General features: G+C 38.3%; 1 protein-coding gene across 5 annotated transcripts in view; it reads right to left on the bottom strand.

Annotated features, from left to right (window-relative positions):
* The window catches only part of LOC128686596 (uncharacterized), an 85496-nt gene that overhangs the window by 68101 nt on the left and 3656 nt on the right, over positions 1-13739 (bottom strand). For all 5 annotated transcript variants that reach the window (XM_053773538.2, XM_053773537.2, XM_053773535.2 and 2 more), the window contains exon 2: positions 11080-12334. In XM_053773538.2, the coding sequence (XP_053629513.1) occupies positions 11080-12331 (1252 nt within the window). In that variant the 5' untranslated portion in view covers positions 12332-12334. The remainder of the gene's footprint in view (positions 1-11079; positions 12335-13739) is intronic.

Raw genomic sequence — 13739 nt, 5'->3', positions numbered from 1 at the left:
TTTATTTCATCTAATTCTTTTGTACTTATGTATTTTAGAATTAAGCAGTGTTTAAATTACAGTGGAACCCCAGTTTTCGTCCCGTCCAGTTATCATACAATTCAGTTTTCGACCACTTTTTTTCTGCGAAATTTTCCCTGTTTTTGTACATCCGCTCAGAAATCGTCCGTACCAGGCGTACTCGCCTGCCTGCGGGACGCAGCTGCTCATACGTTCATGACTCAGTCTGCCTTTGTTACTCGTTTAGTAAGCATTACTCCATGCATTCATCCGAGACATTTCGTAATAATCCATTGTTTTTTGTGTTTGTGACTGATAAATGAGCCACCATGGGGCCAAAGAAAGTTCCGAGTGCCAGCCCTTTGGTAAAGAAAGTGAGAAACATGATAGAATTCAAGAAAGAACTCTAGTGTGTCTTTGGGAAAGTCCATGGGGTTGGAGGTGAGTGGCCAGGATGTGGAAGAATTGGTGCACGACCACATGAAAGAGCCAACCACTGAAGAGCTGCAAGATCTTTATTTGGAACAGCAACAGACCTTATCTGAGGAAATTGCTTCAGAGGAGGAGGAATTTAGAAGGGAGAATGTGCCTTCTTCAGCGATTAAGGACATTTGTGCAAAGTGGAATGAGGTGCAAAGTCTTGTGGAGAAATATCACCCTAACAAAACTGTTGCAAGCCGCATCAGCAACATGTTCAATGACAATGCCGTGTCCCATTTTAGGCAACTCTTAAAGAGACACCAGAAACAGGCCTCTCTGAACAGATTTTTTTTGTGCGACAGGGGTCCAGTGACTCTCCAGCTAGTCCTAGTGCTAGTAAAAGACAAAGAAGGGAAGTAACCTCAGATAGAGCTTTGATACCTGAAGTCCTTATGGAGGGGGATTCCCCTTCCAAACAATAACCTCTCCTCCCTCTCCCCTCCTCACTATCTTCCATACTCCAACAAGTGTCTTCAATAGAGGTAAAAGTGATGGTAAATGTTCATTTATCCATTTTGTTAGTCATTCATATTTATTCTTCAATGTTTTCTGTATGTAAAACTATAGTTATTCTCTATAAAATGTATTTTTTGTTAATATTTTTGGGTGTCTGGAATGGATTAATTGGATTTACATTATTTCTTATGGGAAATATTACTTCAGTTTTTGTACAAATCGGTGTTCGGCCGACTTTCTGGAATGGATTAAAGACAAAAACTGGGGTTCCATTGTACATATTTTAGTATTAAGCAGTGTCTAAATTATTTTATACAACCCCATCAATATATAATATGCCAATAACAACAGGATTTTTTTTCATGGGAACAGATTAATCATTTTCCCTATATGTCATATGGGAAAATTCATTTGGTATACATCCTGTTTGGCATAAGTCTAAGGATGTATACCACAGTACTACTGTATTTATATTCCACAAACCATATTCAAAAATTATTCCATATCATTAACCTCAGATCAAATAAAGTTTACCCACAAGGGGAAAAATATGCTAGGTTCTTAATGAGACAAGCACCCAATGAGAAGTGGCATCTTTGCTGCAGAAGAAAGATCCCAGGAAACTCACTACCAATATAGTATGCTCCTCACTTAGCAACAAATTCGTTTGCTGCCATGGTCTTACGAACAGAACTCCTTTGTTAAGTGAGGAGAGGCTGTATAGTATCTTGAATCATTGTCCTTTTGCATATACATTGGTTTTACAGTAGACCCCCGGCTTTTGTAATTAATGCGTTCCAGAAGGTTGGCCGAAGTCTGAAATGGCCAAAAACCGAAGTAATATTTCCCATAAGAATTAATGACCGTTGCAACCCCAAATCCTGAGGTGCCTCCTGGTGTCGCAAAATTTCAAAAAAAATTTTTTTTTTTTCTTATGAATGATAGAGAATCTTTTCCCGATTGTAATGACACCAAAAGAATGAAATTTGATGGAAAACTGATGGAATTACGCTCTCATGAAGTTAGCGACCTCGGCGATATTTACAAATCGGCAATTTCACCCACTTTGAGCCCCATTTTTGGCTAATTCCATTGTTCCAGTCGACCAAACTCATACATATTTCTCTAGAACTCCATTTTTTCTATCGATTGAGTACAAGAAACCACCCATTTACCAATTTCAACTACCCAATAAGGTGGTCAGAAATTTGCAATTTGGCCAATTTCATGAAAATTAAAAAATATGACAATTTCAAAATAGGATCCAGAATGAACAATGCAGACACTCGTGGCTCTAAAATAACATTTTCTTTGTTCATCAGTTACGTCTCCAGGCCCCTCAGATATTACTCTTGCTTTCTATTTTGAATTTTTATTCAAACAAAACATAGAAGAATTACTGGTATGCAGACTACTGCAATATTGTAATAATTGTATAAATAATGTCAACCCATTCATGATTACATATTAGAATGGCTACTTACACATTTATTGGAAAATGACATCATTAGTTTACTTTTGAACATCGACAAAAATCAAATATTTCCCCTACTTTGAGCTCCATTCCAAGGTTCTTTTCATAGTAAAACCATCAAAATCACCTCTATTTCTATAATATGTTTTCCAGTCTATCAAATGAGACCAAGAAAACGAGAATACAACCATAAATACTATACGAAAATAGACCACAAAGTCGGTATTTTAATTAAAAAAAAAAGGTCGGGGTTTCTTTTTTCTCATTATACACTGCGTGCTGCAGGACTTTTTTTATATGGTGCACACAGACCCATTCTCTCATATGTGGGCCTACCAGCTTTCTCCTGCTTGATATGAAGCCACTAGAATTTATGAGTATACAGTGGACCCTCAGCTAACGATATTAATCTGTTCCTGAAAGCTCATCGTTAGCTGAAATTATCGTTAGCTGAATTAATTTTACCCATAAGAAATAATGGAAATCAAATTAATCCGTGCAAGACACCACAAAGTATGAAAAAAAAATTTTTTTACTACATGAAATATTAATTTTAATACACACAACTGACACTTGCCTTTATTGAAGATCTAGTGATGATTGATGGGATGGGAGGAGGGGAGAGAATGGAAGTTGTTAATGTTTAGAAGGGGAATCCCCTTCCATTAGGACTTGAGGCAGCACGTCCTTTTCCGGGGTTACTTCCCTTCTTCTTTTAATGCCACTAGGACCAGCTGACCGTGGTGCAGCAACAGCTGACCGTGGTGCAGCAACAGCTGACTTTGGTGCAGCAGCAGCTGACCATGGTGCAGCAGCAGCTGACTGTGGTGCAGCAGCAGCTGATCGTGGTTCAGCAACAGCTGACTGGTGCAGCAACAGCTGACCGTGGTCTAGCAACAGCTGATGGTGGTGTAAATAACAAAAAGGCACAATACCGTGACTGGAACGATACACAAATAACCCGCACATAAAAGAGAGAAGCTTACGACGACGTTTCGGTCCGACTTGGACCATTGACAAAGTCACAGTGTGACTTTGTCAATGGTCCAAGTCGGACCGAAACGTCGTCGTAAGCTTCTCTCTTTTATGTGCGGGTTATTTGTGTATGGTGGTGTAGCAGCAGCTGACTGTGGTGCAGCAGCAGCTGACTGTGGTGCAGCAGCAGCTGACTGTGGTGCAGCAGCAGCTGACCGTGGCGCAACAGCAGCTGACCGTGGTTCAGCAACAGCTGACTGGTGTAGCAACAGCTGACTGGTGCAGCAACAGCTGACCATGGTTCAGCAACAGCTGACTGGTGCAGCAACAGCTGACTGTGGTTCAGCAACAGCTGACTGTGGTGCAGCAGCAGCTGACTGTGGTGCAGCAGCAGCTGGCTGTGGTGCAGCAGCAGCTGACCATGGTGTAGCAGCAGCTGACTGTGGTGCAGATGGCAGCAGTTGACCATGGTGCAGATGGCAGCAGCTGACCGTGGTACGATAGTACGTATTTCCCACCCTTTTTACATATGATGGCTTGAGAGATGGTATCTCCTGCTATCTGTTTTTCGTTTATCCACTTCATTTCCATAGTAATTTTCACCTTTTTTACCGCACGGTTGGCACGGTGACTTATTTTGCAGGTACAATCACTAAAAACGCTGTGATAATATGAAATGTTCCGATTGTATGCGTGGATGCGACCGCACTGGCTGGCTTGTAAACACTGGCACCCACGGGACAACTGAGGCGTGCTCAGGCCACACGTAGACGCGTCTCATTGCGTTGGGCAAGTTTTTTAGCATCAGCCGAGGCAAAATTTGTGTTAAAACGTATCGTTAGCTGGATTTAACATTAGCTGATGCCATCATTAGCTGAGGGTCCACTGTATATACGTCAAAAAACGGTGGCTTGTAAGACGTATATATACGACCAAAACAGTCAAAGGGTTAATGTAAATCCAATTAATCCATTTCAGACACCCAAAAATATTAACAAAAAATACGTTTTATAAAGAATAACTATAGTTTTAAATACAGAAAACAATGAGAAATAAATATAAAAGACTAATTTTAATGATAAATGAACATTACATGCCTTTATTGAAGACTCTTGTCAGTGAGTAGTATTTATTTGCATTCCCAGGCAGACTACATCCCAGTGTATACCTACCAGCTACATACACTGCGGCCTACAGCCATATTATTACCATCGACATACAATGCTCACTGAGTTTAATCGTTTCTAACACCTACCTTTAGATGACATCATAAACAAAGGGAGAAGTAATGAATAATTTATGCCAAGAATTGTAAACAAAAGCTTATGTATTAACCCTATGACTGTTTCGGTCGTATATATACGTCTTACGAGCCACTGTGTTTGACATATACTATATACTCTCAAATTCTAGCAGCTTCAAATCAAGCAGGAGAAAGCTGGTAGGCCCATACGTGAGAGAATGGGTCTGTGTGGTCAGTGTGCACCATATAAAAAGAATCCTGGAGCACACAGTGCATAATGAGAAAAAAAAAACTCTGACCGTTTTTTTAATTAAAATACCAACTTTGTAGTCTATTTTCGCATAGTATTTATGGTTGTATTCTCGTTTTCTTGGTCTCATTTGATAGAATAGAAAACATATTATAGAAATAGAGGTGATTTTGATTGGTTTTATTATAAAAAGAACCTGGAAATGGAACTCAAAATAGGGGAAATGTTTGATTTTTGCCGATGTTCAAAAGTAAACAAATGATGTCATTGTCCAATAAATGTCCAACTAGCCATTCTAATATGCAGTCATGAATGGGTTGACATTATTTGTACAATTATTACAGTATTGCAGTAGTCTGCAATACTGTAATAATTGTTTGAATAAAAATTCAAAATAGAAACCAAGAGTAATATCAGAGGGGCCTGGAGATGTGACTGATGAACAAAGAAAATGTTATTTTAGAGCCAGGAATGTCTGCATTGTTCATTCTGGACCTTATTTTGAAATTGTCATACTTCTTAATTTTTGTGAAATTGGCCAAATTGCAAATTTCTGACCACTTTATTGGGTAGTTGAAATCGGTAAATGGGCAGTTTCTTGTACTCAATTGATAGAAAAAACAGAGTTCTAAACAAATAGCTATGAGTTTGGTCGACTGGAACAATGGAATTAGCTGAAAATAGGGCTCAAATTGGGCAAAATTGCCGATTTGTAAATATCAACAGGGTTGCTAACTTCGCAAGAGCGTCATTCCGTCAATTTTCCATCAAATTTCGTTTTTTTTGGTGTCTTTACACTCGGGAAAAGATTCTCTATCATTTCATAAGAATTTTTTTTTTTTTTTTTTTGGAAATTTTGCGACACCAGGAGACACCTCAGGATTGGGGGTTGCGACAGTCAAGGGGTTAAGTAGTTGTAAAAATAAACTTAGGAGTTACAATGAATACAAGAGAACTGAATGTCACATCAGTACATGCTATATAAATTTTATTGAGTGTGGTTTAAGAGTTGCAGGTTGGATTATGATTAGAGGTAATGAGGATTATAGAATACTAACATATTGTGAACACATTCAACATTTTAATGGTTGTGAGGCTTACAGATATTCTGATACTGAGAATAAGAATACAGTGGTACCTCAAGTTACAAACTTAATTCTTTCCAGAAGGCTGTTTGAGTGCCGATACTGAACGAATTTGTTCCCATAAGGAATAATGTAAATTGGATTAGTCCGTTTCAGACCCCCAAAAATACACTTACACAATTGTTAGAGTTTTCCATATGTTTGTGGTAATGAAAATATGAACATATAAAGTTTTCTCATATTTAGATGTTGTTGGAACATGTTAGGGAAAGTAGGTGTTTTTTATGGTAGTTTTGAAGATGCTGGCAGAGAAAGCGGCTCAAGATTTTCAGCATGGAGTTTCAGATTTTGGGTCTTTATGCACAATGAATTTTTACAAAGGTTAAGCCAGACACAAGGTATATCATAGAGATTTTTGTGTCTAGTACAGTATTATATCTTATGGGTCCTGTTACAACTATCAACGAGGTGCTTCAGGTCAGGATTAATATTAGAATTTATTGTTCTGTATATGTAGGATGCACAGTAGTACAAGTGAATGTTTTGTATAGTAAGTAGATTTTGATCTATGAAGAGTGAGGAGAGGGGGGTGTTATCTAGCAGTGGACTGTGTGATCATCTGTGCTGTAGCTTTTTCCGAGTTATTATTGGCTTCAAGTGATCTGTTGTTGTGGATCCTCAGGCACAACTAGCACAGGCAAAGTAGGGGTAGAGCAGTGAATAGTATAATGGAAGTAGTTTTGTCAATGTTAAGTGTGAGTTTATTGGTAGTCATCCAGGTTGATATTATTTAAGAGCTCTTCATTAACATTGTTGAGTGATGCTAGATTTGGGTGGGAGATGACAAAAGTTGTGTCGTCAGCAAAGAGAATAGGTCTAAGTTGCTGCGATACATTTGGAAAGTCGTTGATGTATAAGAGGAAAAGCAGAGGGCCAAGGAGGGATTGACCTATTCATGAGTAGTACTTTTGAGAGGTTAAAATCCTTATGTACCGAGGGCCTTTCACACATTAGATTCCCACTTCTTTGGGGCATCAAGGGCAAAAATATACTTGTAACGATATTCCAACCTAAATATACAAATGGATTTGATAATATCCAGTAGTTTTATTTGTGCTGGTCAGTCATTAGGGGGAACTCCTGGAGAGGCATCAGGGAGTCCTTGGGCAGGCATCAGGGAATCTCTGGGTAAGCATCAAAGGGTCCCTGGGCAGGGATCAGGGGGTCCCTGGACAGGCACTGTTACATACTCTAGTCTTTCCTCCTCAAGTTGTTTTATGTTAGGTTCAATTAGCTTAGGTAAAAGTTAATAGCCCTAAATATTGGCAGGCCCCACTTATACAGCAGGTTAGGTTCTGAGCTACTGCTGTAAAATGAAAACTGCTGTAAAGTGAATCATAACTTTTTTTCACTATCATATATTAAGTGAGTAATAGAGCTAGGTCTAAAACAATGCAAATACAGTATACACATTGCTTACCTTAAAATATTTTTATTAGGTTATAGCGAATGGTGAACATATTTACTGTAGGAAGTCTGAATAAATAAACAATGTGTATAATATAAAACCATTGTATTAGGAAAACATCGTAAAGCAGGATCCTCCTGCATACATAATATAACCAAAAGCATACCAGATCCGTGAATGCAGTGGAAAATACTGTCACCCCACAGTTTTACAATACAGTGGACCCCCGCATAACGATCACCTCCGAATGCGACCAATTATGTAAGTGTATTTATGTAAGTGCGTTTGTACGTGTATGTTTGGGGGTCTGAAATGGACTAATCTACTTCACAATATTCCTTATGGGAACAAATTCGGTCAGTACTGGCACCTGAACATACTTCTGGAGTGAAAAAATATCGTTAACCGGGGGTCCACTGTATATGTATCAGTGGCTCACTTCAGAGCTGCCAGACTGGCCTCTGTTCCCATCCTCAAAACTAACCAGTATTTTATTTTTTTATTTTTCAGTTTATTAATATAAAATGCAAATCATGGTTATACAGGACAATGTAAACAAATACTGTACTATTAATTAATTTATTATGGTGTAAGGAGAGTACAGTATGCTGCAGACAGGTTAATTAAGGAGTGGGAATAGAGTGCATCATCCACCCATCCTCAATTCTTTTCCCCTTCAACTGTCAACTATCTTCCTGTCCTCAATTTCCCCCCCCCCACTGCTAAATATCCCCATCCTCAATATTTCCCCCCCCCACTGTCAATTATCCCCGATCCTTCCCTGCCTGACACCCACTGTACCAGACATGGATAATTGTGCCAACAGAACAATGTAAATGGCTAAAGACTTAATTGAAATATAATGCAATCCTTTACTGACAATGTTTCTGCTCACACAGTGGGCTTTATTAAGTCATAAACAGATCTACCTGGGGAGAGAGGATGTACGTATGTATACATAGCGAACATAGTGACATGAAGTTACACAGATCCGTTTGTGAACTGATAAACCTCATTGTGCACAAAATGTTAATTTAGGATTACATCATACTGCTTTTGTGTCTATCAATCTTGCCGGTATTTTATACCATTTCTCTCCAGAACAACATAAATAATAACTAACCATGTGTTAGATGTGAGTAAGACCTGCCTAGCATTAGGTAATGAGCTACCTGTAGTGCACCTCTATTGTAATGTAATGTGTGAACAGAACCTGCTTAGCATGGGCCCATAGGTCCTATTGCAGTGCTCTTTTATTCTTGTTTATTTGACCCCCCTTTAATATCCCACAAAAACTATAGCAGACTTCTACAAAAGATATGAAAAATTAATGATTTTTTGGCAAAAAATCGGGGATTGGCCTATACACACCATCACATTATATTCAAGTATATTGGTGGAATGATGATGTAAAGAGAGTAGTAAGGGAGAAAAAGTTAGCATATGAGAAGTTTTTACAAAGTAGAAGTGATGCAAGGAGGGAAGAGTATATGGAGAAAAAGAGAGAGGTTAAGAGAGTGGTGAAGCAATGTAAAAAGAGAGCAAATGAGAGAGTGGGTGAGATGTTATCAACAAATTTTGTTGAAAATAAGAAAAAGTTTTGGAGTGACATTACCAAGTTAAGGAAGCCTAGAAAACAAATGGATTTGTCAGTTAAAAATAGGAGAGGAGAGTTATGAAAAGGAGAGTTAGAGGTATTGGGAAGATGGAGGGAATATTTTGAGGAATTGTTAAATGTTGATGAAGTTAGGGAAGCTGTGATTTCGTGTATAGGGCAAGAAGGAATAACATCTTGTAGGTGTGAGGAAGAGCCAGTTGTGAGTGTGGGGGAAGTTCGTGAGGCAGTAGGTAAAATGAAAGGGGGTAAGGCAGCCGGGATTGATGGGATAAAGATAGAAATGTTAAAAGCAGGTGGGGATATAGTTTTGGAGTGGTTGGTGCAATTATTTAATAAATGTATGGAAGAGGGTAAGGTACCTAGGGATTGGCAGAGAGCATGCATAGTTCCTTTGTATAAAGGCAAAGGGGACAAAAGAGAGTGCAAAAATTATAGAGGGATAAGTCTGTTGAGTATACCTGGTAAAGTGTATGGTAGAGTTATTATTGAAAGAATTAAGAGTAAGACAGAAAATAGGATAGCAGATGAACAAGGAGGCTTTAGGAAAGGTAGGGGGTGTGTGGACCAGGTGTTTACAGTGAAACATGTAAGTGAACAGTATTTAGATAAGGCTAAAGAGGTCTTTGTGGCATTTATGGATTTGGAAAAGGCGTATGAGGGTGGATAGGGGGGCAATGTGGCAGATGTTGCAGGTCTATGGTGTAGGAGGTAGGTTACTGAAAGCAGTGAAGAGTTTTTACGAGGATAGTGAGGCTCAAGTTAGAGTATGTAGGAAAGAGGGAAATTATTTCCCAGTAAAAGTAGGCCTTAGACAAGGATGTGTTATGTTACCGTGGTTGTTTAATATATTTATAGATGGGGTTGTAAGAAAAGTAAATGCGAGGGTCTTGGCAAGAGGCGTGGAGTTAAAAGATAAAGAATCACACAAAGTGGGAGTTGTCACAGTTGCTCTTTGCTGATGACACTGTGCTCTTGGGAGATTCTGAAGAGAAGTTGCAGAGATTGGTGGATGAATTTGGTAGGGTATGCAAAAGAAGAAAATTAAAAGTGAAAACAGGAAAGAGTAAGGTTATGAGGATAACAAAAAGATTAGGTGATGAAAGATTGGATATCAGATTGGAGGGAGAGAGTATGGAGGAGGTGAATGTATTCAGATATTTGGGAGCGGACGTGTCAGTGGATGGGTCTATGAAAGATGAGGTGAATCATAGAATTGATGAGGGGAAAAGGGTGAGTGGTGCACTTAGGAGTCTGTGGAGACAAAGAACTTTGTCCTTGGAGGCAAAGAGGGAAATGTATGAAAGTATAGTTTTACCAACGCTCTTATATGGGTGTGAAGCATGGGTGATGAATGTTGCAGCAAGGAGAAGGCTGGAGGCAGTGGAGATGTCATGTCTGAGGGCAATGTGTGGTGTAAATATAATGCAGAGAATTTGTAGTTTGGAAGTTAGGAGGAGGTGCAGGATTACCAAAACTGTTGTCCAGAGGGCTGAGGAAGGGTTGTTGAGGTGGTTCGGACATGTAGAGAGAATGGAGCGAAACAGAATGACTTCAAGAGTGTATCAGTCTGTAGTGGAAGGAAGGCGGGGTAGGGGTCGGCCTAGGAAAGGTTGGAGGGAGGGGGTAAAGGAGGTTTTGTGTGCGAGGGGCTTGGACTTCCAGCAGGCATGCATGAGCGTGTTTGATAGGAGTGAATGGAGACAAGTGGTTTTTAATACTTGACGTGCTGTTGGAGTGTGAGCAAAGTAACACTTATGAAGGGGTTCAGGGAAACCGGCAGGCCGAACTTGAGTCCTGGAGATGGGAAGTACAGTGCCTGCACTCTGAAGGAGGGGTGTTAATGTTGCAGTTTAAAAACTGTAGTGTAAAGCACCCTTCTGGCAAGACAGTGATGGAGTGAATGATAGTGAAAGTTTTTCTTTTTCGGGCCACCCTGCCTTGGTGGGAATCGGCCAGTGATAAAAAAAAAAAAATATGTAATATACTTTATTCCTATTAATAATAATAGAGTAATGCAAATTTTCACTCACCTTTTCTATACTGTTCAAAGCCATCTTCTCCTAGTTCAATAACCATTTTTGCCTTCCATTTCTCTAATGCTATCTTATTAGCCAAAGGCATAGTTTCATCCAGTATTTTCCTAACACTTGGAAGTTTTTGATAACCACCATCAAACATTCCAACTGTCACAATATTTTCCTGCACTAGGGTTGGGATGGGTACAGAAGTGCACAGCTTGGTATAACCAGTCAATGGAGTGTCACTAAACAGGGGAAAATCTTTTATCATTTTCATGTCCAAAGAGCTTGGAACAGCTGAAAATTTGGAATTGTCTATTGTAATAAAAGAGCTATTATTATTATTTTCTTTGAGTTTATTAATGAATGGCATTTGGTCCAGTCTTTGTTCCTTTACTTTATCTTTTTGAGCACTATGAACACTATTTTGTGTAGGTTCCTTAAAAGTAGTTTCTTCATTACTTTTTGTAACATGCAAGTCATCTTCATTTGATTTTTCATTTAATAAAATTTCAGTGTTATGAAAAGCAGCACAACAGCCTTCTCTGCCCTCTGTCCAAGAAGCAACTATAATTTTCTGAACTTTATCTTTTCCTTGGGAAAATGCTTTATGTTGTTTTAAGTCGCATATTTGTGGCATTTTTCTAAGAGCTACTGTTCTTTTATTAATGCTTTCAGGGTATTTAGAAGTTGCAGTATTCTGATAAGGATCATCCTGTACTATAGCCTGCTGTAATTCTATTTTAACTTTGAATGTATTTTGTTTATTTGATAATCTGGAATTACCAGGAAAAATACCAAGCAAGTGAGAGTTTTCTACATAATGTACAAGGGGCTTAATTTGTACTACAGCTCTGCTTTCTTTTACATTTTTTTTACTTGTTTTTCTCCTGTTCTTTACTGTAATATCCAGTGCTTCTCTTCTTAAACACCTCGTTTTCTGGGCAGATGTTTCTATAAGCGGGCCAAAAAGCATCTTGTTTGTAGATGCTAAAGTTTGTTTAATTGGTACTGCTTTACTGTCACTTTTATTGTGCTGTCTACCATCAAATTCTGATGGTCTACCCATAAAATATTGCATCTCTGCTTCACAGGCAATGTTTTCTTGATTAGTGTCATTTTCTGTGCTGGTAACTTTGTGGATGAGCTCTTCATCTGGAGTGTCTGAACCACTAGTCCTTCTATTAACCCTGAGCCTGAAAGAGTTGACCTTGGGTTGGCAGACAGACCAGACACTTGTATTTATGAAGTTCCTCAGCAACATACCCTGAAAACAAAATTAACATTAATAATATTTGGTTTAGTTAAGCAAATTATCATTCTTCAATTGTTTTAAATCTGATTAAAACATCAACTTATAACTGAACTGTAACAAATCAACACTGCATGTCTAAAATGATGCAAATTACAGCCTCTCCTCACTTAACAATGGAGTTCCGTTCCTTAGACCACGTTGGTAAACAAATTTGTCTCTAAGTGAGGCGCATAATATATTCAATTCAATTCAATTCAAAGTTTATTCTCTATAAAGATTACAATGTTGAATTTACAGAATTTGGTTGTTGTGTGGTTTACATGTAGTTAAATAATGATTACAGAGTGTACTACTAGAATGCCTAGCATGGCTAGGCATTTCGGGCAGACTTAGTTTAATTCTTTATTTTAAAATACTACAAATTATGGTAACGGGTTTGTGTCAATCATCTTTTATAATGTTTTATTGTCACTTTTACACCATTTTTAACATTTCTGGAATATTTGTAAATGTTTATATAGTAGTGTACTGTACATTGTAATAAACAGAATATAGAAAATCAGCTCTAGTATATTTTATTTAGTTATATGTACATACTGGTCAGAGAGCCCGTTTTAAGTCCAAGTTGTAGGTAAACGTGTACGTTGCTAAGTGAGGAGAAGCTGCATAATATAGGGGGGAGCTGTATAGAGCTTTTTGGTCATAATTTGAAATGTCTGTATTAGTGGAACACTGTAAGGCGAAACACCGTAAAGTGGGGCCCTACTGTATATTACGGTTTGGGCTCTGGTGACCCATTAGGAACAGCCATCTCACAAGCACACCTCTGAAACAATACAGTGAATAAGAAAACATGGAAAACCAAATAAACTTCAAGGACAAAACAGACAGATGTCCCAAAGAATTGAAAGCCCTCAAGGATACACAAGTTATCTCACCTACTCAACAACCAAATAAAACTGAATAACAACAGCTAGCTGATGATGTGGTCATATTGTGCCCAGAGTTCCCACCAACTCTTACTCAAATTCCTGTCTGAAATCACTCTTAATTAACAATGAGAATTAGGAATAGTCTCCCCAAAATGCCTAGGCATGCTAGTGGCTTTCTTTGTACTTCCTAGTTTGTAATTTGTAAACCACACATTGTAAAATTTGCAAAGGAATAAAAAAAATGGAATTTTGAATGAGCTGAGTGTTAGCATTAGGCCTAATGTTTTCAAAGAAGCAATCATGTTAGGCAAACCAGTAATAAGACAATCAATCTTGCTAAGATTTTCTATCTCCTTGACAAGAAAAGACCTTATTCAGGCTTGCATAAGCCAGAAAAAAATAATCATAAATGAGAACCTCACAAGAAAACAACAGAATAATTTTTCTGGTTAAGAAACACTGAAGGATAAGCAGCATTAAAATCC

The sequence above is a fragment of the Cherax quadricarinatus genome, chromosome 12 (assembly GCF_038502225.1).
Source record: "Cherax quadricarinatus isolate ZL_2023a chromosome 12, ASM3850222v1, whole genome shotgun sequence".
NCBI lineage: Eukaryota > Metazoa > Arthropoda > Malacostraca > Decapoda > Parastacidae > Cherax > Cherax quadricarinatus.
Note: the sequence above shows the minus strand (reverse complement) of the source record. Positions and strands in the feature narration are given on the sequence as shown.